General features: G+C 41.2%; 3 protein-coding genes across 3 annotated transcripts; 2 read left to right on the top strand and 1 right to left on the bottom strand.

The window, feature by feature from the left end:
* Positions 1 to 811: 811 nt before the first annotated feature.
* On the top strand, positions 812 to 6,463 carry LOC135704640 (probable 3-hydroxyisobutyrate dehydrogenase, mitochondrial). The gene is made up of 3 exons (XM_065226120.1): positions 812 to 1,035; positions 5,387 to 5,892; positions 5,956 to 6,463. The coding sequence occupies exons 1-3, from the start codon at positions 880 to 882 to the stop codon at positions 6,266 to 6,268; spliced, it is 975 nt and encodes a 324-aa protein (XP_065082192.1). The 5' UTR covers positions 812 to 879; the 3' UTR covers positions 6,269 to 6,463.
* On the bottom strand, positions 6,357 to 8,075 carry Zfrp8 (Zinc finger protein RP-8). The gene is made up of 6 exons (XM_065226116.1): positions 7,805 to 8,075; positions 7,581 to 7,678; positions 7,212 to 7,515; positions 6,960 to 7,151; positions 6,783 to 6,890; positions 6,357 to 6,637 (listed from the first exon to the last, which is right to left on the bottom strand). The coding sequence occupies exons 1-6, from the start codon at positions 7,979 to 7,981 to the stop codon at positions 6,461 to 6,463; spliced, it is 1,056 nt and encodes a 351-aa protein (XP_065082188.1). The 5' UTR covers positions 7,982 to 8,075; the 3' UTR covers positions 6,357 to 6,460.
* A 4,864-nt stretch (positions 8,076 to 12,939) lies between these two features.
* Positions 12,940 to 19,943, top strand: LOC135704560 (zinc finger protein 714-like). The gene is made up of 5 exons (XM_065226024.1): positions 12,940 to 13,210; positions 18,178 to 19,257; positions 19,313 to 19,482; positions 19,538 to 19,679; positions 19,749 to 19,943. The coding sequence occupies exons 1-5, from the start codon at positions 13,043 to 13,045 to the stop codon at positions 19,914 to 19,916; spliced, it is 1,728 nt and encodes a 575-aa protein (XP_065082096.1). The 5' UTR covers positions 12,940 to 13,042; the 3' UTR covers positions 19,917 to 19,943.
* Positions 19,944 to 25,608: the final 5,665 nt, after the last annotated feature.

Genomic DNA, 25,608 nt, shown 5'->3' with positions numbered 1-25,608 from the left:
TCAGGATTTTGTCTGCTTGTTGTCTGTAAAACGTCAGTGTGAACGTTTGTTTTTGTAATCTGGCTTGGATTGAGGTTCACACTGACAATAAGCTCGGGTTTGCACGGGTTGGAACTGGTTTCAACCTGGATAATAAACAAATTGGCCAATAGAGTCGCAAAATACATATCAATCGTTAAAGCAATTAATCTGTCCATCATGAATATCATAAGTTGTAGAAGTGTTTAAATCACTATTGAAAAATTGAAGTCAACAATCACGAAATAAATGTTCAAATACAAGAATGTTTATTGAAATTAAAATAATTACAAAAACGCAATAACGTTGTAACACTATCAAATACAATGACGTGATAAAGCACATAATGGGCATCGTGAATATCTCCATTAACTAGTAAACAAGGATAACAATTCACGCAACGTTATCAATGTCCTCTACCTTGCATGGATCGCTAATTCGTCTCCAAACGCCAACGCGGTAACATCGTCGTCATTTATTCCGTTCATCATCAACCAACAGACACTTCCAACCAAAATAAATACCTACAAAAATATTCTTATCATTCGGTCGCGCTATAAGCCATTCAATTCTATACCATATTCCATCCACACATCGCACTATACTGACTGGTCGCACCGAAGTGGTATGAGTTGTGCACGGAAACAACCGGACCGATCCTCTGCGCCTACACAACACACGTTTGTTATTGCCGATCGACATTATTGTATATCAGCGAATCGCTGCTCCACACCGGCCCAGTGACTTCAGTCTGCAAATATCGTTCAACGAGCTTGGCAGCTGGTGACCTGAGTTCGAAGGAGAACTTTTTGGAAGGCAACTTTGAGATTGTTTTGAAAGTATTAGTAAAGGTGATATAAGATGGCTTTCCGAGTGTTTGCGTTCTCCAACAGCCTGAAACAGGCTTCAGCGATCTCCGACCTGTTGGCGAGATCCTTCTGCAGCGGTCCCAAGAATGTCGGATTCATTGGGCTGGGCAATATGGGCGGACCCATGGCCAGCAATCTGATGGCCAAGGTGAGTGTTACGTAATAGGGATACAATCTTGCAAGTCATAACAACCGATATCTAAGTAGAGTTGAATTATAGTCTTTAGTCGTGACGTAGCAGGTCGGCTGCACATGTGTTGATAGAAGGATAGAGAGTTCCAGTAAGATTTGACCTTAGAAACAAAAGGAAGTGTTATATAATTAATTAAAGTAACATTTACTTTATCAGTCTACAATCTATTCTGGTCGAAGCAAATAAATTCATTCTTTAGCCCCCGTTGATAACAAGCCAGTTCTTCGATTCATTTGATTTAAAAACCGGCTTTCAAACATAATAAGCCGATCCATCGTGGGGGCATGGCTGTGGGCTCGTACGTGCACTCTTCCCGCACTCACACTCATGCGTTCCAGAATTATCAAATTTATTACGTAAAAATAATGGCGCTGTGTCTTCTTCCTTGTACACGATTCCGTCGCCGGTGCGCAGCGCAAATCCCGGTTGCTGATGGGGTGATGTTTTTCACCACCACACCTAGTGATAATGGGAGATTTTCAACTGATTTGTAAAAATAAATGTCAAAGGCACGGCGGGACTTATATTCCGTTTGCTTGATGACAACTTTTTAGTTGGAAGCTTTGTGCGTCGTTCGTTTTTAGATATTAACATGTACGCGCGTCAGCCAACGCGACGAATGAACGATAGACGTACGGCCTTGAACTACGTATAGTGAGTTTATTTACAGCATTGCTTCCTTCTACACATGCATCTAAATATATGCGTAACGGGAGCAAGAATGGTTTAGTAAATACACATGGCGAATGAGATCGACTCAAATTTGAGTTTAGTTAACTCATAATCGCCAAAAGTGCAGGAACTCAACGATGAGTAAAATTTGTCTCATGGTTTCCTGTGGAAAACCTAAAAAATCAGCCGGAAAATGAGGAAATTTACGAAAATTTTATTCAGTCTCGGAGTAGTACCAATAGACTGAGTGAATCCAATCTTTACTTTTCTCAAATTCGGGATTTTTTCCCTGGAAAATCCTGGAAAAACCTGGACTTTTGGCGATTATGAGTGAACTAAACTCAAATTTGAGTCGTTCTCATTCGCCGTGCAGTAATGAGCGCTCCTCCACGCTGACTTTTATCTTTCAAAAATTTCACGTAATTCCAAATCTTTCTCTGGATGTTTAGCGCATCGGTTACGTAGAACATCAGAAAAGATTTTCAAAAACGGGGGCTGACAAAATCGGGTCATTAGTGTATTAATTTACGAACAAATTTATGCAGTTTTAATTCAAATTTTAAACAAAATGTTATAACTACTTTGTTATGTCTACACAGAACCAACATAATAAAACATTGTATACGTATGATTTTGTTTAGGTGATTAATCATTTAACGTGCAGTAATCCCACAACTAAACATCAGCTAATATTATTGGCGACTGTTTGCATCAGGATCTTAACCAGGCAAGCAAGCGAAGTGCCACTCTTCTGTTGCGCTTCTTCTTTTCCTCCATCATTTTGGTATCTTGCTGTACCGATGGAACGTTCTCCTATTTCTCCATCAGCTCTATTGGATCTAGTAGAATTCCTCTATCGACTATAGCTCCTTCTTCAAGTTGACCGCCAAGTAGGATTAGTTGTCTATAGACAGCATGCTTATTGTTCAGGCATAAGGTGAACTTCCTGTTGATAAGCGGATACAGTGATCTTATCAAGATGATGCACTTGGTGTTAGTTTTGTCAATGTGCTCCCTGAAAAGAAGCTTACTGTCTAGTGTTAGTCCGAGGTACACAACCTCTTTGGACCATTAAATTTTCACCACTGAGCCGTTTAAGCAGATCGTATTATTTTCAGAAAGAACTAGTCTTGGTGATTGGGAACGTGGAAATATGATGACCTAGGTCTTCACCGCGTTGATACGGAGCTTCCAGCTGTTGAAATACTCAGACAGGATATCCAAGCCTCTCTGAAGTTTAGCAGTATGAGCTCCGATGACGCTACCCTTGTAGACGGTGGATGTGGCATCTGCAAACAGAGATAAAGTTCCACCATCTGGCAGAGAAGAAATGTCGGAGGTGAACAAGTTGAAGAGGATGGGCCCAAGGATGCTTCCTTGCGGAACGACCGCAACAATGTTGAAGGAATCAGAAATGATGCCATTGAGAGAACCTTTGAGTGTTCTGTCTGATAGGTAATTTTGGATGCCCTTCACGATTGGAAGACCGTATCAAACTCTTTTTCAACATCTAACAATGTCATGGAAGATGTCTTAGACAGAGACTTATTCCGCCTGAGAATATTGCTTACTTGAGTCAGTTGGTGAATAGTCGACTGACCTTGCCAAAAACCAAACTGCTCCTCGAGTAAGATGTTATTTTCAACGGCAGATGTTAGAAGACGCCAGCAAATTGCTTTTTCAAGGAGCTTTGATAAGGATGGGTATGACTCAAGCTAACTTCCAGCAGGAGGGGAAGTAGCTAAGCCTCAGGTAATCATATAATCTAGAACTCATATGTTTGAGGTCTAGATTCAGCTGAGATCTCTGAAACTTCGGGGAAGTTGTTGGGAATCAAATCGAGGTTGGATGCCTTTTCGGCAACAGCAGCCTTATGTGGACTTATGATGTTTTGCCTGAGATTATGGGAGCTGACGAAGTGTAGGCGATTCACAGAAGCCTTCTGAACAGGAGTCATCAGATGAACAACTTAATTATCGGGACTATGTGGAGGAATGGATCCGGGCTTTTTTTTTTAAGATTCTGGTTAGCTTCCAGAAAGACTTTGCACAATCTGGCAGAGAACGGATCCTATTGGTAAAGTCGTTATTTCTGAGATCCACCATCCTGGCCTGAATGATCTTTGTTAATCGATTACAATGGGTCTTCAAGTTAGACATACCAGTAATGTCTACGAATGGTATTACGGTGTCTAATAAGGTCTTTAGTAGGGCTGTCACCTGTCTGTATACTGACACGTGTTTTTCCCTGGCTCGGGATATTGCCTCATCGATGGGTTGTAGACACCGGTCAAAGTCTTAAGACGCCTCCGGTTGGACATCGTAGTCGATGGTTGCGAGATGTGGGCCATGTTGCTGATGTAGATATCGATGGCGTGAGCACCTACTCTACCGGGTGGATGTGTCCGGACTCAAGATGTTGTACTGCACTTCCTGCAGGTCGTTGTTGTGGATTACTGATTATAAACTGGGCCGATGATGACATATCCGTTAATCCGAATAACACGATCAACAGCGCTGATTTCATTAACAGCTTGGACATCACTGCTACCACAATGTTAGTTCAATGACTTTTCTGTGTTCTGAATATTAACGGATCAAATTGATTGATTCCAGTGACACGAAATCCAGTTATCATGTTAGCGAATTTGACGGAGGTGTAATTCCCCAGCGCACAGACGTTGTAAGGAGTAATTGCCTGTCCTGAAAATTCAGAGTACAATTCATCAGTTACACCTGAAATTGTCCAAGTTCAGTTTACTAACCTGGATTTTCCATTAAGAAATGTCCGATCGCCGTTGCGTAATCCGACATTTAATGGTTGAATCTTGTACGATACATGGTTTGGAATTGAAACGAACCGAACAAAGTTCTTTTTAGCCTTTTCCAGCATCAGTACATTCCTCGTATGAGTGGAGTGTTCACCCAGTATAAGCAAACACAGACCCTTCAGACCAATGTTCATCCGTTGCCTAGCAGTGTTGGGAAAATATCAAAAAATCCAATCTCACCCACGCCCAAGATCACGCTTTATTTTCGTAGACAAAAATCAACAAGCAAACTACTGCGGTTGATTTTGCAAGCTGTGATATCGCAGCTCGGAATATCAAGCTAACAAAACTCACCAAACTGTGGTGAGATTGAGTTTAACCTCGAAATTTAAAGAGCACAAATAACAGATCCCACAAAAACACCCAACAATGAAACTGAAACTCCAAGATTGTTGCAATGCAGCAAAAAAGGAGTTCCAATTTCAACACCTTAGGCAATTCAAACTCTAGAACATCGAAATTTTCCTTGAAATTAAAATTACAAAACAATCCTCGGTTTAGCTAAATTTAAAATCCCAGACATGACCAAATATTATTGGGAATCCAAAAATAAAAAATCCCCTCCTCCTGTGCTTGAAATAATGGATTGAGAAAGGAGCTTAATTTTCATGATTTGTTAAGGGCACACACGGTGTATTTTGCAAGGAGACGTTCCACAACATGATGGAAGAAGTTTTTGCGGTTATTTTAAAATCAGAGTGACAGTCTATTTCCTGGTGCAACCATTCTTCCGTTATGATCCGTGTTATGGACAAACTGAGTATTAATTTCATAACTTCCCCGCTTCCTATCACCCCAAAACAGGGACACAAGCTGCACGTGTTCGACATCTCGCAGCAGGCCAAGGACAACCTGAAGGCCAAGGGTGCCGTCACGTACGACAACGTGTCGGAACTGGCCAAGGCTTCGGACTTTGTCGTCACCATGCTGCCCAATAACGATATCGTGGCCGATACCTACGACAGCATCCTGGCCGGCGGAGTCAACAGCAAGACTTTCTTCGTCGATTCCAGCACCATCGATCCGAATGTGGCCAAGGCCGTCCAGAAGAAGATCCAAGCTGCCGGAGCTACCTTCGTCGATGCCCCGGTATCCGGAGGAGTGCCCGGAGCTCAGAACGCCACGCTGACCTTCATGGTCGGAGGAACCCAGGAGGAGTACGAAACCGTCAAGGGCCTGCTGGAGGGTATGGGCAAGAAGATCACCCATTGCGGAAGCTACGGCATGGGACAGGCCGCCAAGGTGTGCAACAACATGATGCTCGGCATCTCCATGTGCGGTTTGGCTGAATGCATGAACTTGGCAATCAGGTAAGACGACTGGATTTCTCTGGATAGAGTGCTTCGGAAAACTAACATACTCTTCCCGTACAGACTCGGCTTGGACCCCAAAGTATTCGCTGACATCATCAACGCTTCCACCGGCCGCAGCTGGGCCTCGGAAATCAACAACCCCGTCCCCGGTGTGCTCCCGAACGCACCCGCTGCCAAGGAATACGCCGGAGGTTTCGCCACTGGTCTCATCACCAAGGATCTGGGAATCGCCTCGGCCGTTGCGACCACCACCAACACCCCGATCCCGTTGGGAGCTCTCACGCATCAAATCTACCGCACACTGATGGCCAAGGGACTGGCAAACAAGGACTTCTCCGTCGTGTACGATTTCATCAAGAACGACAAAGCTTAAAGTAGTGATCATTCATCCCCCAATGTTAAACGTAAACCAGCGACGTGGCCATAGGTCGTTCTTTCGGCAATAATCGTCTTCCAGAGCATGCATTTAATCTTGATGAGCTTGTATCCTCGCAGGAAAGGATACAAGGCGCAGGGTTTGTTTTATTATACAGTAAATATACGGTAACAGAGTGATACGTATTATCTACGAACTGGTTTCTGGCGCATTCACTGGTTCTGTACTGATGACATCCTGTTTATAGACATACTCCTTGGCGTACGATCGGTCAGCAGTATCGCAGCTTTGCTCGCACGTAAAAATGGTTAACGTTCCCCAATCGATATTTTCGTTTTTCAAACTGTTGAGCAGCTGTGGCATTATCTGAATCGATAGCAGGTTTGAATATTTCACTCATTACAACGGATATCCCATTCCGGTCAAAAGTCAAAATTAGCCATCTTTAAATTATCAGATGCCTCCCAATTTATCAACCCAACACATGTATCAAACAACATAAGTCACTTACCTGGAATTCAAAAACTCTCCGACCACCGCACAGTTCACAGCAAGGAATCTCACTGGGAACGACCGGTGATTGCCAAAGGGGATCCCCTTTTCGCTCATAACGAAGAACCTGTTCGGCGGGAAACAATTTTGTCACAACTGCTACTGCTCACACTATCCGGAGATATTCCATTCATACCTGATCCGGATCGAATGCAATCCTCTTCTTAAACTCATCAAAATGCCTATCTTCAACCTGCTCGGCATACGTATCCATTTCGTTTTCGGATACTTCGCTCAATTCTCCGATTTTCCCGTCCTTAACCAACTTCTCGTATTCTTCCATCTGCTTCTTGACGTTGTCTTCCTCGGAGAGCTTCTCCGTTGGTTCCTGAGTAAAGATAGTCCATTTAACATCCTACCTTCAATCGAGTTCAAATTCAAAGCTTACAATCTCCTCGGGTTCCATAACAATTTCAAATTGGGGAAACAGAATGTCCGAATCGGATCTCGTAATTTCTCCCGTTGTCCCACAGGCTGCCTTGTGGCCTTGCTTCCAGTCTATGCGCTGGTGAACTACACCGCAGTAGTTCATTTTCTTACACTTGGAGCAAAGCTGTGGCCCACGGCATCCGCAAACAGCGCACAGCGGTACCGGTGATGGAATCGCTTCCGAAGGTTCATTTTCATTCGGTGGATCAAAGTCATAGAAGTCGTTCCTCCGGGGCAACTGACTGCGGAGCACCTTGATGTTTCTGCGAAGATGTGGAATGTGGTATGATCCCGGAACCGAAACCAGAATTCCCAACAAGATACTCACTTATTTTGATTGGGCTGATAGCATGTTGCCTTTAGACACACAAACAAAAACAGCATTCGGTGGAAGCATCTCTCTTGCTCTTCGAGCGGAGCATAGACCTGCGAGGAAATATCGAAGCTGTATCGAAACAAAAATCACTCTAGAAAACTCGAAGTGGCAGTGAAGTGCCTATGATTTCTCGACGGTGGATCGTATCACCATAAAATCCTGGAAAGGAAACTCACCTGGCAGAGGAAAATACACGGCTCGCCACACTCATCGCACAGCAGATCCTTCGGGGATGGAATATTTTTCAGCTCCAACCAGGCCGGCTTACCGCCCACTTTACTACGGAAAAATTTGTTCGCCAGCAGCCACTCTTCACACGGTTCCAGGAAGCCCAAATCCACACTTGTTTCCATTGTACCTATATTTCTTGGGAAATATATCGGCAGAATGGTATGTATTCTGAGTAACGAGATGAAAGAAGATGTGAGTCTCCTCGGTGGTATCCTAAAATTTGTACGCGGTGCTATATCGCATGAAAGCAGATGTAAACAGAAGCACGTGCGCGGTTTAGTTTGGATTCGCTTGACAGTTCTCGAGTAACAGACTGGTCCAAAAATAACGCAAACCGTTTTAAAATTTCCTACGATTCAAAAATCATAATGCTAAAATCAAATAGCCGTATCTGCTTTTGTAAATAAAGATTCAAGCGTCAATGGGCTGATGGTTGAATGACACTTTTTAAACTATGACTACCAAGAATTGGCTAGAAATATAGTTTCGTCACTTCGTTTCCCTAATAAAAAAAAACATTCGAGCGATAACTCAAATGATAGAACTATACTATAACTGGTTTGGATGATATCCTGAACACGTCGTAAAGCAAAATAACTATTCAAATTTTATTGGGGCGGGTGATAAAGAAAACGAAGAAACGGAAAACGGTTACAACATTTTTGAAAGCTCCATATCTAACCTTCAAAGCAAAAATGCTGTCAATAATTCTTATGTTTATGTTTCATGCTGTGACATTGTTTACTTCTGCGGCTCGTTCTCTGCTGAATACACTAATAAAATTCCACACATTTTTATTGACGAATTTCCATGTGAAATTCCAAATGATTTTCATGTGACCACACATAAACAGAATCCACCCTGAAGCACACATTAGTTTATGAGTCAAATGAATAGTATGTGTGGTTACACATGGCTTTTATGTGTAAACATATTATGTATGTTTCCGACACATATATACACATAAAAAAAAGTTGTTGAATATTACATCCAAACTGCTGCAACCAGGTCAATCCATCGGTTGTGTAATAAAACGTTGTACGATGTACATCGATTTTGCGAACAAAATTACATCCATTGATGTAATATTGTATCTGTTTTTTGCTATTACATCATTATTTCATACATCAGCTTGAATTACAATGATCGATATTACATTTTTTGTTGTGTATCATTTGTTGATCACACTCAAAAACTATTGAAATCTAAATAGTATAAAAGTTACGCTAAATCGCAACTCTCCGTACCGACGCAAAGGTCGGAATGAAGGGACCCTAATAAAAATTGTATGGTTAATTTGCTTGACGACGTGTTCTGGGTATCATCCAAACCATTTGTGGAATAGTTCAATGATTTGGGTTGTCGTTCGTTTATGGTTATTTTTTATTAGGGGAGAGAATGCAAACTTAGTATAAAAATGGTTTATGCGTGCCATAGTATAAAATCGAAATATACTTACAATGCATAGGTACGGTTTATTCGAGAGAATGTATTTTTCGCTTCTTTATTTTATTTATGGTAAATATTATTGTTTTCAAATAAAAATAAAAATTGTCTCAGGAAGCTTTTTTAATTAGTTTATTTTTTATGAATATTATTTAAAAAAAATACTTACAATTTCGATGCTGTTAACGGCGTCAGTGGTCTAGTGGTAAGCGTGATTACCTCTCACCCCAGCAGGCCTGGGTTCATTCCCAGTCGGCGCCGCCGGGATGTTCTGAGGCATAACATCTCTGATCACGCCTTCCTTCGGATGGGAAGTAAAGCCGTTGGTCCCCGGTTCATAAGTTGATGGGTCGATAGGTACGGTCCAGGTGTGGGAGCTGCCTTCCTGGCACGTCAGTAGCATTGGTGCTCAGCACGGAAAACAAGATCGACGGAAAAAACAAAGGAAAAAAAAATTTCGATGCTGCCCAGCAGATCACAGGCGCAGTAGAAATCCGCCGGGACAAAGCTCTTCACCAGCACGAAGCTCCGAAGGGAATCCAGGTGTTCTTTTTCCTGTCATTTTAGTAAACACTGATCGAATTCCACTCCGATAATCGGACTTAGTATAGTTTTGAAGAAAATATTAATCGGACCCTGAGTTTTCATGAAGCTCGTTGAATTTTCTAGATGTTTACAAAACCTTTCCTAAATTTCGCTGCAGTTCCCTGAAGTTCACTAAACTTCTCTATATTACTCAACACTTTCTTGAGCCGAAGAACTTTTCTCAAAGTATCCTTAAACAAATTTTGGGAACTGCGTTGTGTAAGAATCCATTTCATTCGACCTCACACGGAGACCAAATTCGTTAAGTTAAGATAACAATCCTAATAGTTACTTTCACATGGAAAAGTATTGTTGTTTGAAAGAAACCTATAGTTATTCCAACATTAATTTGACCGTCAAATCAATCTTATCTACCTAATAGATTCAACTGTTCATCTTATACTCAATTCAACTATAATTTGATCAATTATAACAACCGTCAAATTAATTTATTTATATAATTTGGTTTCAAGTGATCATCATAAATCCACATACTTTTAACTTGTGATGCGTAGAGCAGGCCATAAGATAGCTGGCTCTCACGCAGATGAACACGGTTCAAATCTAAGTTGAATGTTCTTGTTCACTTTTTTATGATTTTGCAGTTGTGTTTTTGAGATCGATAAAGAAGCAAAACAAACTTTATTTAATATGTCGATAATGAAGAGCAGTTCGTTTAATGAACATTGTAAAATTTTGCTTTTCTAACAATAGTTTTCTTGAATCAACTAACGCATAGTTGTATTTTGAAGTTTGGCGTTTGTTCATCTACTGAAAAATATAGTTGAGCCAACCGAGGAGCCAACTATGGACTATAGTTGTTGCCCTCTATATATAGTCAAATCAACTATAGTTTCGGGTTATCTCTACCTCGATCTCTACAACAATTGAACAATATAGTTATTTTGACCGGAAAAATAATTGCGTCTGCTATAATTTGTTCTCCGTGCAAAGTCCAAATCCACTGAAGAGATGAACGAAGATGAAAAACGAAGACAGCTGTACCTGTACCATTTTTGCAGGTATCACTGAGAGAATTGTTCATATTTCGTTTATGTGTCACACACATAAATTTTTCGGATCACGAGCAAGAGACAATTTTGTCGGTACAAATTATCGCTATTAAGTGTTTATTTTTGCTATGTGCATGTTTAAACTGACAACAATGCGATCAGCAAGACTTACTAAATTTCACTACATAGATGTTTTCAATTTAAATACAAAAGAACTCCGAAAATGACTGACCAATTGCATTGGTGCATAGTATTTTCTTCAACATTTACTGTATTTTCAACAATACATTTCTTTGAATTGACTGATTCCGTGAATGGTATTTCTAAAAACAATTGGCTGTTTGCTGCATTTGTTTTAGTGTAGATAAGGGGACATCCGAGGGACATCTTCGTGAACTTATCATTTGCAAGGTGAATATATTTAAATATATCTCGATAGATTCAAATATATTCTGCCACGACAGCAAGCTGGTCTGTCTAATTGACATCAACCTTCTATGTAATTTGCTTGCGGGGGATACTGTACACTCATAAAATTTGACACATTTTTATTGGCGATTTTCCATATAAAACTCCACATGATTTTCATGTGTCCACACATAAACAAATCCACTCAGAAGTACACATGAAATTTATGAGCCAAATGAATAGTATGTGTGGTTACACATGAATTTGATGTGTACACATTGGAACTATGTGTCTGACACACATATATCATTTGTTTATCACATTGCAAAAATTCATGTGTGCGACACATAAAAGTAACCATTGAATTTTTATTAGTGTATTTATTTTCCAAGAGTGAGAGAAAAGGGAGAAAAGTGACCAATTTTGAGTTGGTCTGATCGACCGTGTACCTATTTGTGTTGTGATTTTTTAATGGCCCTGACGATACCGTCGCGAGCCAAAAATTGACAGCATCTCATGGGATTTTACCGGAATGATATGAGATTTGGGCGTAATGGCTTTTGTAAGCAAACACGTCTATCACCGATTTCGAAAAATGCCCAATATCGTTAACAAACTATACCAAAAGACAGATGAATCATTCCACTATCATTTGGTATGGTTTGTTTATGAGAGTAAGCCTTTATTTACGAGAAATCAGTAATTGAAGTGGTTGTTTACAAAAGTTATTACGCCCAAATCTCAAATCACTCCGACAGATACAAATAGCGAATTCGTTTATTATCGGGGTTAACACCAGTTCCAACCCAGTGCGAAACCGAACTTTTTGTCAGTGTAAACCTCAACCTGAGCTAGGTTTTAAAAACAAACGAGCAAACTGACGTTTGTCAGAAAACAAGCAGACCCAATCTTGATACCCGATCCAGGTTGGAACTGAATAATAAACGAATTCGCTAAAAGTCGCCGTCAACGCTCATGAATTTAAATAACACACACGGTAAGAAAAAAGTACCCAACGGCCAGTTCACTTTTACCTACTTTTGACAAGTTTGTCTCCTTTTCTCCTTCTAATGTTGTCAAAAACGGAGGAGCAAAACCACCCAACAGGGGTAGTAAAGTGTATGAACTCAACGTTGAGTATAATCATATTTACCTACTATTGGGTACAACTAACTTACTTTTGGTTAAAAAGCCAGTGGAAAATTCCATACGAACTGCACACAAGTAGGTAAATGAAAATTACTTTGACCCGCTTTACCTACTTTTGGGTTCCTGCACTATAGTGCCGAGATGAGTGAAAATAACTTAATTTTGGGTACTTTTTTCTAACCGTGCATGAACGTAAAGTCGAAAGACAATAATTCAAGCTAAACATTACATTAGGTCCTAAGTAACATTGATCAAGAGAATCGACTTTCTCTTTCGTTTATAACTTGAGCACAACACCGTTTCTTGCTGTGTTTGTCATAGTAGATGCTAGATAAAAGCTTCTTTTATCGATCTGTGTGCTGAAAATACCTGGGAATGTTTTTACATGGCCATGGGAATACAAAGAGAAAGTCGACGAAGAGAATCTGTCAATGTTACTAAGGACCTAATCTAATGTTCAGCTTGAATTATTGTTTACAAACAGCAGAGTGTTCCGGTTCCTTTACCGAGTTTTCGACAAAATCTATAAAATCTTTAATTATTGCGTGAATCTTTGGAGAAGCTTGCATCGCGCACCCCACGATGGCACCCATTTTTCGACTGGAAAAGTTCCCACACGTTTGCCGGCTGTGCCTGAAGGCATCCGACTCGCGACCGGAGGTGATGATTTCCCTCAGTGCGAAAGACCCCGTGCTGGATGACGAGAGTATTGGCGACTTCATCACTGCCATCACGTTTCTGATACCGGAGGTAAGTGTCGTTAGGTTTTATCTGGTATTATTAAATATAAAAATTTTACATACGACCCAATCAAAAAGGACTCCAGCAATGCTACCGACGCCAGGTCCCACACCTGGATTCTACCTACCTAAATTCTCTGGTGATGCGACGCATGAAGGGGGTTTGCCCAAGTCAGAAACTAGACGGTAGCGCCTAACATGTCCAGATGAAAAAAAATGTGGTCATGAGAACTGAATACGACTACCGTTGAACATGTTTTAGAATTCGCAAATGCAAATCTGAGATTTTTTTGAATTTCACATAGACCTCGATACCTAATGGCTTAATAGAGATGAACTAGCCAACGGCTAAAAATCTCTCTAATAAAGTTTAAAAAAAAAAACCTAATGGCTTAAGCAGGTCAAAACTAATCTTTTCGGTATAACTAAAACTTCCACGTAGGAACTAAAAATTTGCAGGGTTTCGCGCGTTTTATAGGGTACCAGTTATGGCCATACATTCCTATTATAGTGTGTTCCAATTATGGCCTATGGGAATTCCATAGGCCAAAACTGGAACACACCATAATAGGAATGTATGGCCATAACTGGTACATCTACCCTATTTAAAATCCAAACAATTTTTCCGCACCATCAGGAATTGTTGGGTGGCAAATGCCACCTTTACCACCAGCTGAGTACTGTGTTGAGTGATGTTGTAGTAGTATCTTAATATCAAAGGTCATACATATTATTTCCTGTGCAGGGTAGATGTACCATAGGCCATAACTGGAACACACCATAATAGGAACGTATGCCTATTAATAATATGAATTAATCATATATCACGTGAAATGTGTACAGAATTTAAGCAACCGAGGACTTTTGTTGTTGTTGAAGTGTGGCAACTGTTGTTCTTGGGAAGAAAATTTACAATGAATATTTCTAAAAAGTAAGTCCTAATCTACTAAACCTAAATTTCTCGTATATGAAGCTTAACCTGTCCATGACCGGTTAATACTAGATCTTCCACCACTGAAAGCCCCGTTCCCAAGCACCAACTGAATGTGATGCCGTCCAAAATACCTCGACCCGGCTCGCGCAAAGAAAGGCCGCCATCCCACTCTCGGAAACCATCCTTAGCTGTTCCTGTCATTTTTGATATGGACGGTCACGGGATGATGAAAACCCCTCCCAAAGGCCAAGTCGTTGCAGTGCAAAAGGACTCCAGGAAAGAACCGATACCGGAACTGGTTGAATCGGTCGAAGACATTTTAAGTGAAGACATCGAACCATTGCCCATTTCCGATGGCCATTTGTTAAGGCAATGCATTATGTTTTGTTTTGCTTAGTGGCGATACTATAACGGCGATTAAACTTTCAGACAAGTCAGCCAGGATATCCTGCGGGGAGATGGGGGAAATAGTTCCAACGAAAGCAATCTGGAGAGTCAACCCATATTTACTTATATCCACAGCGAAGGAAACGTGCCAGATAGTTCAACCAACTATGAGGGTGGTCATCTGAGGAAGCTCGACAGCCGGTCGGCTGAACGGGGCTTTAAATGGGCGGCTTTTTGCTATGTGTTTATGGCACTGATGATTGTGTTCGTGCTTGCCATTATGTTGCTGGCCAATTATGACCAATTGGTGGCCACTTGGTATGGGTACAGTACAAATTGAAAACTGGTAAATTTTCCTGGATGGGAATTCGAAATTTTAATTGTGTTGGGTGAATTGAACGAAGAGTCTTGAAGTACCCTGAATGGTTCAAAATTTATTTAATATTGACATTATTTGTGTTCTGAATGTATTTTAATAAAAAAAAATTGATTCCATTCGAGTCACAAACGGGTCGACAGAACGGATGTCTGATTCGCAAACGATTTTTCCGACTTTAAATGATGTTTATTTCTTGTATTTGTGTGATTTACATGTATGAATTATGAACACGCAACCGTCTTCAAGGAGAGGAATGTCGGAAGTGTAGATGCTGTAAAGCAAAGGGCCCAACAGACTTCCTTGCAGAACACCTGCTGGGATGGAGAACGTGTTTGAAAGGCAGCCATTCAACGATACCCTGAACGACCTTTGCTGAAGGTAGTTACGGGTGATTTTAACCAGATGTAATGGGAAGTTGAAGTTACAAAGCTTGTTCAAGTTCGTCATGCCAGGCATTGTCAAACCACAGACAAACAGACGTAACTCTTTGAAAAAGTTTTTCTTGAAAACAGTATCTCAAAACATAGGTCCTCAGTAACGACATCTCTCTGGCTTCTCGCGGAAAACAAGCTTGCTCGCTAAATCGTAAACAATATTGCATAAAAGTTCTATAGAATGTATAGAAACGTCAAAGTGATCCGATGCCAGCGCTGCGGCGAGTAGTTCGCGGAACTGATAATATTCAAATCAACCGTTACATACGTGAGCGAAGATACACAATGAAGTGTTACGTCTGTTTGTCTGTGGTCAAATGCTTTCTCAACGTCTAACAATGCCATGGCTGTGGGACAATGTTGGGTCCTTCCCGGGTTTGTGGATAGGTATGATTTTCGCTGTCTTCCAGATGCTCTGAAAGCAGTGCAGTTGCAAGCATCTGTTAAAGACAGCGGCCAGCAGAGAGTGAGCTGCGGTTTTTCAACACTAAGTTGAATATTCCGTCGAACCGGGTGCATTGAAATGCGCTGAAGCGTTGAGCAAATCTGTTCCACTGAGATGCTATCCTCCGGAGAGATAGCACAAAGGGAGGAATCAAGGTTGAGTACGCATTGCGCAACCTGATCTTCGAGCGGACTTTGGATGTTGGAGCCAAGCAAGTGCGATTTGGTAATATGCTCACCAATCGCATTTGCTTTCTCCTGAGGGGTGATTATGAGCCGATCGTCATCATATTCATCTTTGAGTGGTGGAATGGGTTTGGGTGCGTCTTTAGGGACTTGGCAACCTTCCAGAATGGTCTGGAACGGTTGTCCAGATTCTGATGTTCAGATTGACCATTTCATGTTTCCTCGCTAGATCTCCGGGAACTGGCGTAAACGAACATTTCTCTGGCGAATCAAGGGTTGGGTGTGGGAATCAACGACAATAAACTCAGCCATAACCGTGCTTGGTGGAGTCCCTCCAACGCTCGGTCGATGTCCTTCACGGAGTCAAGCGGCGGGTTGTCGATGATGTGCCTGTCTACCATGCGCTTGGAGCAGGAGCCACGTTGCAGCCCTGTTAACCCACAAGAGAGCTGAGTTCGTTCAAGGCCGGTGAAATGAATGTTGGCTCGTCCGAGAACCAAACGGAGTACAATCCATGTTGCGAGTGGTCGAACAGCAGACGACCGTTCTGGTTCTGCTGGTAGTTCTTGAATTTAACCGCTAGTCCACTGCTGGCGGCACACTGTCGAGGGCAGTAGACGACGATGAACTTGATATATCCAGTCGACGACTCCACCTCCACAACAAGGGCCCCGATGATAGAGGTGCGGATATGAGACAGACTGCGGTATTGTATACCTTTCGACGATGATCGCAATATCACCCCCTGGTGCTGATACGATCAAGTTGAATTACTATATGTTGTGGTCCGGCAACCAGCAACTGTCGCCGAACTTGAGGTGGGTCTCGGTGAGGAGGCCGACGTCGATGATGCTTGCTTTTAAGGAGCAAGCGTTCCAGGTGACGATAGTTAGCGGTTTAGACGCCATACTGGATGGTGAACTTACCGAGGACTTGGATCTGCTCGGGCATATTGTGACACTTACCAAGAGCACCGGTCATTCCATTCCGAACGTTTCCATCAGTTCATCCGCTGAGAACAGATCGGGGTGTTGTGTTGCACTGTTGGTTGTCTTCAGAATCCAGGGGGTTGGAGATGGTTGTCCAGTAGTATCACCGGGAGCTTCTTGACGGAGGCCAGATCGCACCAGTGAATTCGCTTGACCACGAAGAGGCGGAAAATCGTCGGCCCTAAAAGCCGCGGCCTTATTATTCCTTCGTGCTGGTTTGCTTGTTGTGGAGGTCTGTTTTCGGATGTGCTTGAAATCCTCACGTTTAGGGCACAGCTTGCCGGATCCTTGGTGAGCACCACCACAGTTCATTCGTAGGTGGCGTTCAGCGCGTTGAGGGTCACCGTTTCCTTCTGGAAGTGTACCAGGAAAAGGCAATCAGTCTCGATAAACTTTGGGTCGAAGTTCGGTAGGCCTCTGATGACGAGGTTTTGATACAGATGTCATTCTTGCCGTCATCGCAAGGAATCGATTATACTTGAAAGGTCCCGCTATTTATATCCTTCAAAGAGTGAGAGCACCCTCCAAAGGCGCGCCCCTTTGTCAGTCAAAATTGGATTCCTTAGCATCAAAATTGAGCAATGACACCGACAATGACCATGCATCAGAACCCTAGTCTTAACCACTTCAAACTAGAGAACAACGAATAGAAGATTAGGAATCGCATACACTCAAAGAATAATCACATATCCAATGGAAAATATTCATTAGAATTTCACTTAACTTTCATGTGATTTCATTATTGGGAATTGCACCACAAAATCACATGAACCTTATGTGTCAAATGAAATTTAAGTGATTTATCATATAGAACTCATGTGATCACATGAATGTTATGTGAAATTCAGATAGATATCATTGGTTTTATTAATGGAAAAATATTATGTGCATTCCCAATGGAAACTACATGAAAACTTTTTTCCGTGCAGATGAAGACTAACTAACTCATTTTTGCCTTGTTTCAAGGTCATCCTCGGTGGACAAAGCCGAGTCACTATCAACAAGGCATAAAAAGTAACAAGGACTAAGATGTGTTCCTTTGATTACTGAAAAATCCTGTTCCACCAGTTTGAAGTGGTCAGGACTAGAAATCGGTGGTAGATCTTACATCCCGTAACGTACCACGAAAAGATTATCTATCCACGTTACGGGGCATTCTGTGGATATTCAGGTCGATTAAAGATTCTCTTCTTTCACACACATTTTCTGTTTATTCAACCACAGGACAAAAACGATCTCCTACCGAACATGGTCTGTCTGCCTTGTCTAGAACTGCTGAGATTCTTCGCCAAGTACCGCTCCAAGATCACCACGATCCAGCTCCTGATGAACTCGTTGGTCGAACTGAAGCGGGCCAATTCAGTACCGCTTATGGATCTCTTCAGCAGTAAAGCCAAATTTGTACGAATGGTGTTCAAAGACCTTGACCTGTGCACCGTAGATGATTATTCCGTTCAGGATTTGTTGGACGAATTTCCACAGTACGAAGATAATGCACCCCTTGCAGAGCATGTCAAAGTGCAAGTCAATGACTTGGAAGACGTGAACCCAGATTCGGACACCGAGGAATGTCACAGTACCTTCGACGAATTGAACGAGTCATCAAAAGGTTTTCCTGTACTGTTGGAGACGGACAGTTCTGATGATTACCCTATTTTAAAGAAAATGAAACTCCCGGTTAAATCCAAGCTCGAGGGCACAACACTAGACCCGCCACTAAAATGTCAAAAATGCAACTTCAAGACGTACAACAAGCATAATTTACAGACACACCAAAAGATACACGTCAAGCGGGAAACTCGCCGATATCCTTGCAAGGATCCAGGTTGTACGGAGGTTTTCAAAACCATCCGAATGTACCGACGACACAGTTTGATGGCGCACAAAGCGTTCGTCTGTGACATCTGTGGACTTCGGTGCTCTTCGAAAACCTACTTGAAAAGTCACATGGCTCGTCACTTGAACAAATTCGAACACGTGTGTCCCTACTGTCAAAAGGGACACAACGCAAAGAGCGATCTGCGCAACCACATCGCATGGAATCACACGAACGAACGCAAATATCCTTGCGAAATCTGTGGGCTGATCTTCCGGAGGAAACCCATTCTTGATGAGCATATACTCACGCACAGCGATACGCTCAACTATGCCTGTACAATCTGCGGCAAGAAATTCAGAAGAAACCAGAACCTCAAGAAGCACATCAAAGTTGTGCACGATATGGTTCGACTTCAGTGCAGCTACTGTCCCAATACCTTCCAAACTACGTACAAACTGAAGGATCACATCGAAAGTGTTCATGGGGTATGTATGGAAACCAATTGCCCTATGTTAACAATGTTAACGAGAATTTTTACAGATTCAAACCAGATTTCTGTGCGACATATGTGTCCAATTGTTCGACAGCCAGGAGAAATTGGACATCCATAGGGTCCGCCACGATAATCCTAATGAACTTGAGTGTCCAACCTGTTTGGTTCTGTTTCCGTCTGGTGACCGGCTTGGAAACCATATGTGCATAACTTATCGGTAAGTTCGTATTATCTATTTCCAATTCATCTAAGCATGTTTCACCCACCAACAGAGATGACTACGTGTGTTGCGGCCGTGACTTCCGGTACCATTACTTCTACAACAAGCACATGCTCATCAAACATGGCGTCCGTGCAAACGTTCGTGTGAGACCCATTCCTGGGGTACTGGTGGGGCAGATGAGAGCCAAAAGGGTAATTTACACGGAATGGCAAACAGAGTTGGTACGAGTGAAGGAATTTACGGTGAATTTTGTTTTGCAGAAGCGCATCGAGGCTTGTACCAAGTGTGAGAAAATATTGGCCACCAGAACACTGAAAAAACAGCACATGGTAATCTGCACTGGTCCCAAAGGAGATGACTCAACTCTAAAAGTGAAGCCAGAACCGGTTTCTTCCATTGACGATCAAGCCGAATCTGTTATCGAATGACCGTTGAAATTGAGTGAATAAAGCTGAATGGTATTTTATTCTTGGTTGATTAATAAGGTTCATTTTCAGAAGCTCTAGAAATTTCCGAAACTAAAGTAGAACCAGCAGCATTTCTGGAAGTTTCGGTACACAGATTATTTCCGAAAGCCTTGAAAAAAAAAATCCAAGAACTGTCGGACTTAGAGAACTGCAAGTTTCCGGCGCTTCGGCAGTTCTCGGAATTTCAAAATTTAATGGAGTTTCGATATTGTTTAAGTTCGGAGTTCTATACTGCCGCTCTTCGCTTGTCGGTTCCATAGTCATTTTGGTCAAAACTGAGCTTTTCAATGCAAATGGTAGCTAATCGCCCATTTATTATAATACTGGATGAACTCAACAACTTTGTTCAGAAAGTTTGGAAAGGCAGTCAAATGTATTGTCCCATCACATAAGGAACAATGGTACGAAGCAAACTTAAAACGCGATTTTTTCGGCTTGCTGATTTTAGCTATGGGAAATGTGAATACTCAATAATTACCGAGGAATCACCGAGGACTAATCACACGGAAGCACGTCTTACCGTCTCAGAAGCTGCAAGTGGAGTATGCAGAGACAATGGCGGTACCAACGATCATATTCATCTACACAGAAACAAAATCTATTGGCAAAAATACTATATTGGTGGTTTAAATTAAATACTCCCACCAATAGATTTGTGCAGAAACGAAATTCATTTAATTTTACTATTTTTTCTATCAAAACTACTATGCCGTTTGAGTAAGCATAGTAGTTTTGACAGAATGGTAGTAAATTTGATTATATTTTTAGTCAACTATACTGAAATTATGGTAGATTTAACGGCATTAAGCGTAGTTATATTGAAAATAAGTGTTTTCTGCAAAATAATATTCCTAACTATGGTCTTTGTTTCAGTGTAGCTACACACTTAATCTAGCTCGGTAAAATCTCCAACAGCCGATTACCTCGGCATTTACTTTTGCTGATATCTCTGCAAAATATCTATTTGTTAGCTGCTATCTCAGCAAAATCTTATTTGTTAGCTGAGTCTCGGCAATTGTTTTACTGAATCTCAACAAAATAAATTGCAGAACTACTCGGCGAAAAAAATTAAGTGTGTACGAGGCGAACAGGGAGATGCGCTGGATGACTTCACCCGAGTTTAGCACATGTTACACTACAGTATTTATGCACCACACAGGAAAGCCATGCGAATAGCGGCAGTATTAGGTACTGCAGCGTGACGTCACAAATGAACTCAGTGTTAATAGGCTGAACCTTTTTGACAGTTCAGTGGTACTGTTTACAAGCACTTAGTCGTTTTTTCGAAAAAAAAAATTCTAAAATTTCCGAATTTTAACTTGAAAATTGTCGAGGAACAGCGCGGTGAAAAGATGTTGCTCGTGGACAATGCAGAAGTGTGGTTTACATCTCACTGCAGTCTGAAAAATTATCGAGAAAATCTACCCAAGAAAAAAACGACTAAGTCCACGTAAACAGTACCACTGAACTGTCATCAGATTGAGGTTAACCCCGACGGTGCAAAACCTAATAGACCTATTATATGTATAAAAGCTCACTATTGTTGTTTATTGTTGTTTTACATCAACAGGCTGGATGAAGCCCCAATTAACCTTATCAACTATAGTAAAAAGTAGAAGAGTCTGTGCCTAGGTGCACGAGCGGAAGCTTGACGTAGGACCGCTAGTGGACGGAACACATATGTTGAGCCTTTAGTTCTTTTAATTGATCGATAATCTATTATCTTAACTCTTTCCGTTTTTGAATTGGTGGCCCTGAAAATGGCCGAGTTTTTTTTCAAATGGTGGCCCTGTTGTTATTTCCTGGTGCCCATCGAAAGAGTTGTTGGAGTTGGAGGGTACGGAATGAATAGGTACTAATCGCTGTTGCCTTTTGGCGCTCCTTTTATTTGTTGGTATTGCCTATTTGTTGATATTGCTGTTGTATTTGCTTCAGGGGATGAAAAACTAACACGAAATACATAAACGTGCTACCAATTGAGGTCTACGGGAATGTTAAGAGCTGGATGATTTACGCAAGTTTATTCTCTTACGGAGACTCAATGACCTAAAGCTGATAGTGATGTTCCGAACAATGCTATTGGCACTGATTGATGATTCAGTGCTGTTATTTCTCTCTGCGGTTCAGAAATATTCAATTTTGTGAACCTGTTAAACCCACCATCTAGAGATCTTAAAAGAAGTTCTATAGCGTAGAAATATAGTGGCCCTGAAAAAGGCCATTTGGAATCCAAGAGATTTACATGCTGGTACTTTTGGGATGGCGTGGTTGAAATTTTGCAGGTGATCAATGTTGTAGTCAGCCTAACGGAACTACTGCAGTGGAACTTCCGAAAGATTGTGAAACTACACAGAGAGCCTCCAATATCCGCGTGCTTCAGGGTCCTACCAAATTTGTGGTAACCATTTCCATCGCAAATGAAACTGCCATTTTGGATCGAAGCAAATAAGCTGGTGTACTTGGGTATCTCCATGGACAGCGTACTCAGGCTCTGAACCATTTGGTGGATTATTTTAACTTTTGGTCAGCGCTGCCATTTATACAGATTTATCTGTATTATACAGATTTTTTAATCTTAATACAGACCCGATACAGAATACAGATTTATCACAGATTTTTAAATTACAATAGATTTATACAGATTTTTATAAAATGCTTGAGAAAAAAAATTCAATATTTATAAAAACAAAATAACTTTTTTGATTGTATGGGGATTTACAGTATTAATTGAATATTTCCAATATAAGCATGTATGTTAAATACAAGAAAAGTGCGCGAGCACATTAAAATGGTACAAATACAAGTACTCGTAAACATTTTACTTGCATTGAAAATGTATTTCGTAAGAAATTGCGGATTTTCTGATATTCTCCATACTGCAAAAATGATTTTACCAGCACTGGCGGGGCGACATCTCTCGACTTTTCGGTGTAACTACCACACAAATGATGTAATTAATTGTATTCATCTATATTAAAAATATCAAATAGTAATGAACTCGTGCACTTTTTTGCATTTAAAACTGCTTATCAGGAAGATAATGAATATAAACTAAAATCTCCATACATTTTCAAACGGCTTCATATCACTCTTATAAATAAGTACGGACGATATCACAAATGGCGCAATTATATCCCGTATGGTTAATACGATAGCCCGAATAGGTGGTTAAGCACTTTTTATGGTTATTTTGTATGCACTGTATTTGTAAAACAACAAAACATTATTAATTAAGAAAAAAATCGTCAATACAGAAAATACAGATTTTTTAATAGAGTGGATACAGATTTTTTATAAAACCACCTGGCAGCTCTGCTTTTGGTTAAAATTTGACAGATGAAAAGTTATCGATTAACCCTGCTATCCGAGCATGGTTATTTCTGACAGACAAGAAGTTAAATTTTGACAACCGTGGCTCGAAAACCGGTCGATCAACAGCACGGGGATTTTCGAACATAGAAAATAACTTTCGAAATGTCACTTTTAACCACGAGTTAAATTTAACTCGGCAAATGGTTCACAGCCTCAGTTGACTTTCCTAGCAGCAGCATACCACCGACAAACCGACATGACACTTAATTCTAACTTATGCCCGAAAATCGTAAACGGTTGATATAAATGTGCAGTGATCCGAACTGTCAAAACCATAGGATTTTTTGATCTAGATAAAAATAATTTGTCCAGAATAGATCAGACACGGACCGATTCAAAACTGTTGCATGCGGGTTCATGGCTTAGCTAAATATTTCCCGCGAACATGGAGCCAGATGTCAGTAGTGTGCTTTGGTCAGAAATTTTATTGCTTTTGCTATGGTCATTCATGTCGGTTTGTCGGTGAGCATACCGCAGGTTATCCTTGAGTAACGTTTGAAGCACAAACGAAGTGACAGACGACTAACTGGCGAAGAAATCCATTAAAATAATGTGGTTCACTGTAATAGAATTTTCTTGGAAGCTTGTGCCATCATCCACCAGATGGGTTAGTTTTTTTGTTTTGATTTGAATAAAGTTGATTTTGTGTACAATGATTCTTTGACAGTGTGCAAAGAGTGTATCATTTTGTCATTTTTTATGCATTTCAGTTTTGAGTAGAGTGAAAGAGATAGAACCAAAACATTCTAATACATTTGGTGAAAATGCTAGTACAATCCAGTAGTAGCATAGAGGTAACTCTAAGACAAGTAGGTCCCGAAGAAACGTGCTCAACTTTTTGGCTCACCTCTGGTACTCTCTTCGGTCCCAAGCTAAACGATTCACCCCTCGAAACATAGGAAAAACCAATAACCCCTCATTTTATCTGTCAAACTTTCATAGCGAATCAAAACAAACATTGCGTAGTACTAGAATTTCGACTAGAATAGGGTACGTTAATCGTTTGCTTGGGACCAATAGGCTACTAAAGTGGTGAGCCAATTTAAAATCGTTAGTTTCGTATTGATTGTTGGTAGTAGTGTTGCCATGTGGTACACTGAAAAATTGAAATAGCAGGTTAGTCAGCACAGTTTTCGAGCCGCTCCGTCTGTCACTTCGTTTGTGGTTTGAAGTATGTCGTTGCCGTTGGTAATTCTTCTCATTCCGATGTCCGCGTCCACTTTGTGGGTCTTTCAAATTAGTTGTGACGTGTGTCCCCACAGCTACTGTGTTACCTGACTTATAACGAATATACGTTGTATGCGAGTACCCCGAATACAACGTATGACTCGTCTAATTTTGCATAGCATTTGCAATGTAAAATTAGACCAACTATACGTTGTATGCGGGGTACTCGTATACAACGTATATTCGTTATAAGTCAGGTAACACAGTAGGAATTGCAACTGATGACGTTCACTGAATTACAGTCTGTTTTATACTTGCAAAATAGCTAATTAGGCCCCTTCCTTTTGGAGTATTTTTCGTCAGAGCGTTCCTAGTTGTAATTATATGGCAGCATTCACACCAGACCAAGACGTGCTCCGACCAGCAATGAATTGGATTGTTGTGAAAGAACAACTAGCGCTACTTGACTCTTTCACACCAGTGCAAGTCGATGCCGACCGGATGAAGGCGGCCCAGTCAGACAGCATTATTGCGGCCAAGCTTTTCCTCCGGTCGATGTGAGTGCATTCGACGTCGTCTTCGGATCGGTGCGATGCGTGCTGTCCCACTCATACGTCGTGTCCGACATTTATCATCTCCTCCCTGTCGTGTGTTCGAAATGCGCTCTATCGTTACGTCCGTGTTTGGGATGTTTTGCTACATGTCTGAATTTTGATTTTTTTTTTAAGTAACCCCTAGTATAGATATTAAAGACGTAGTCCTACGTCAAAAAATACATTCAAGCATGGTCATAACATAAAATCTCAATGTCTTATAGTCTGTTACTCCTGCCGGCGCAAAACAGAAGAAAACTTTCGACGAAGCGCATCACGGGAGAGATGAAAGTCGAAAACAGATGCAACTCTGTTGAATATTCTCTGCAGTCCGCAAATCGCACCGTATGCTCCATAATTTGTGCGACGTAGAGGCAGTGCTAGCATAAGGTTATTACGAAGCGGTCGGGGTTGAACATTCAGATCAATTTGCCTCAGGATAGCCTCGCAATCTGTCCTTCCATGCAGGATATCGGCCACGGTTAGGGCTCTGCTTGCGTCTCTTCTAGTCCGGAGAAGTT

This window comes from Ochlerotatus camptorhynchus, unplaced genomic scaffold (genome assembly GCF_037179485.1).
Source record: "Ochlerotatus camptorhynchus isolate MF236.1 unplaced genomic scaffold, CSIRO-AGI_Acam_v1.1 ptg000244l, whole genome shotgun sequence".
Classification (NCBI taxonomy): Eukaryota; Metazoa; Arthropoda; class Insecta; order Diptera; family Culicidae; genus Ochlerotatus; species Ochlerotatus camptorhynchus.
Note: the sequence above shows the minus strand (reverse complement) of the source record. Positions and strands in the feature narration are given on the sequence as shown.

Bases quoted from the DNA above. Each gene is read 5' to 3' on its own strand.
- LOC135704640 (XM_065226120.1), top strand. From the start codon at position 880: ATGGCTTTCCGAGTGTTTGCGTTCTCCAACAGCCTGAAACAGGCTTCA. The intron at 1,036-5,386 runs GTGAGTGTTACG...ACCCCAAAACAG, and splicing joins CCAGCAATCTGATGGCCAAG to GGACACAAGCTGCACGTGTT. The intron at 5,893-5,955 runs GTAAGACGACTG...CTTCCCGTACAG, and splicing joins TGCATGAACTTGGCAATCAG to ACTCGGCTTGGACCCCAAAG.
- Zfrp8 (XM_065226116.1), bottom strand. From the start codon at position 7,981: ATGGAAACAAGTGTGGATTTGGGCTTCCTGGAACCGTGTGAAGAGTGG. The intron at 7,152-7,211 runs GTAAGCTTTGAA...ATCTTTACTCAG, and splicing joins TTATGGAACCCGAGGAGATT to GAACCAACGGAGAAGCTCTC. The intron at 6,891-6,959 runs GTATGAATGGAA...CCCGCCGAACAG, and splicing joins TTGCATTCGATCCGGATCAG to GTTCTTCGTTATGAGCGAAA.
- LOC135704560 (XM_065226024.1), top strand. From the start codon at position 13,043: ATGGCACCCATTTTTCGACTGGAAAAGTTCCCACACGTTTGCCGGCTG. The intron at 13,211-18,177 runs GTAAGTGTCGTT...ATTCAACCACAG, and splicing joins TCACGTTTCTGATACCGGAG to GACAAAAACGATCTCCTACC. The intron at 19,483-19,537 runs GTAAGTTCGTAT...ACCCACCAACAG, and splicing joins CATATGTGCATAACTTATCG to AGATGACTACGTGTGTTGCG.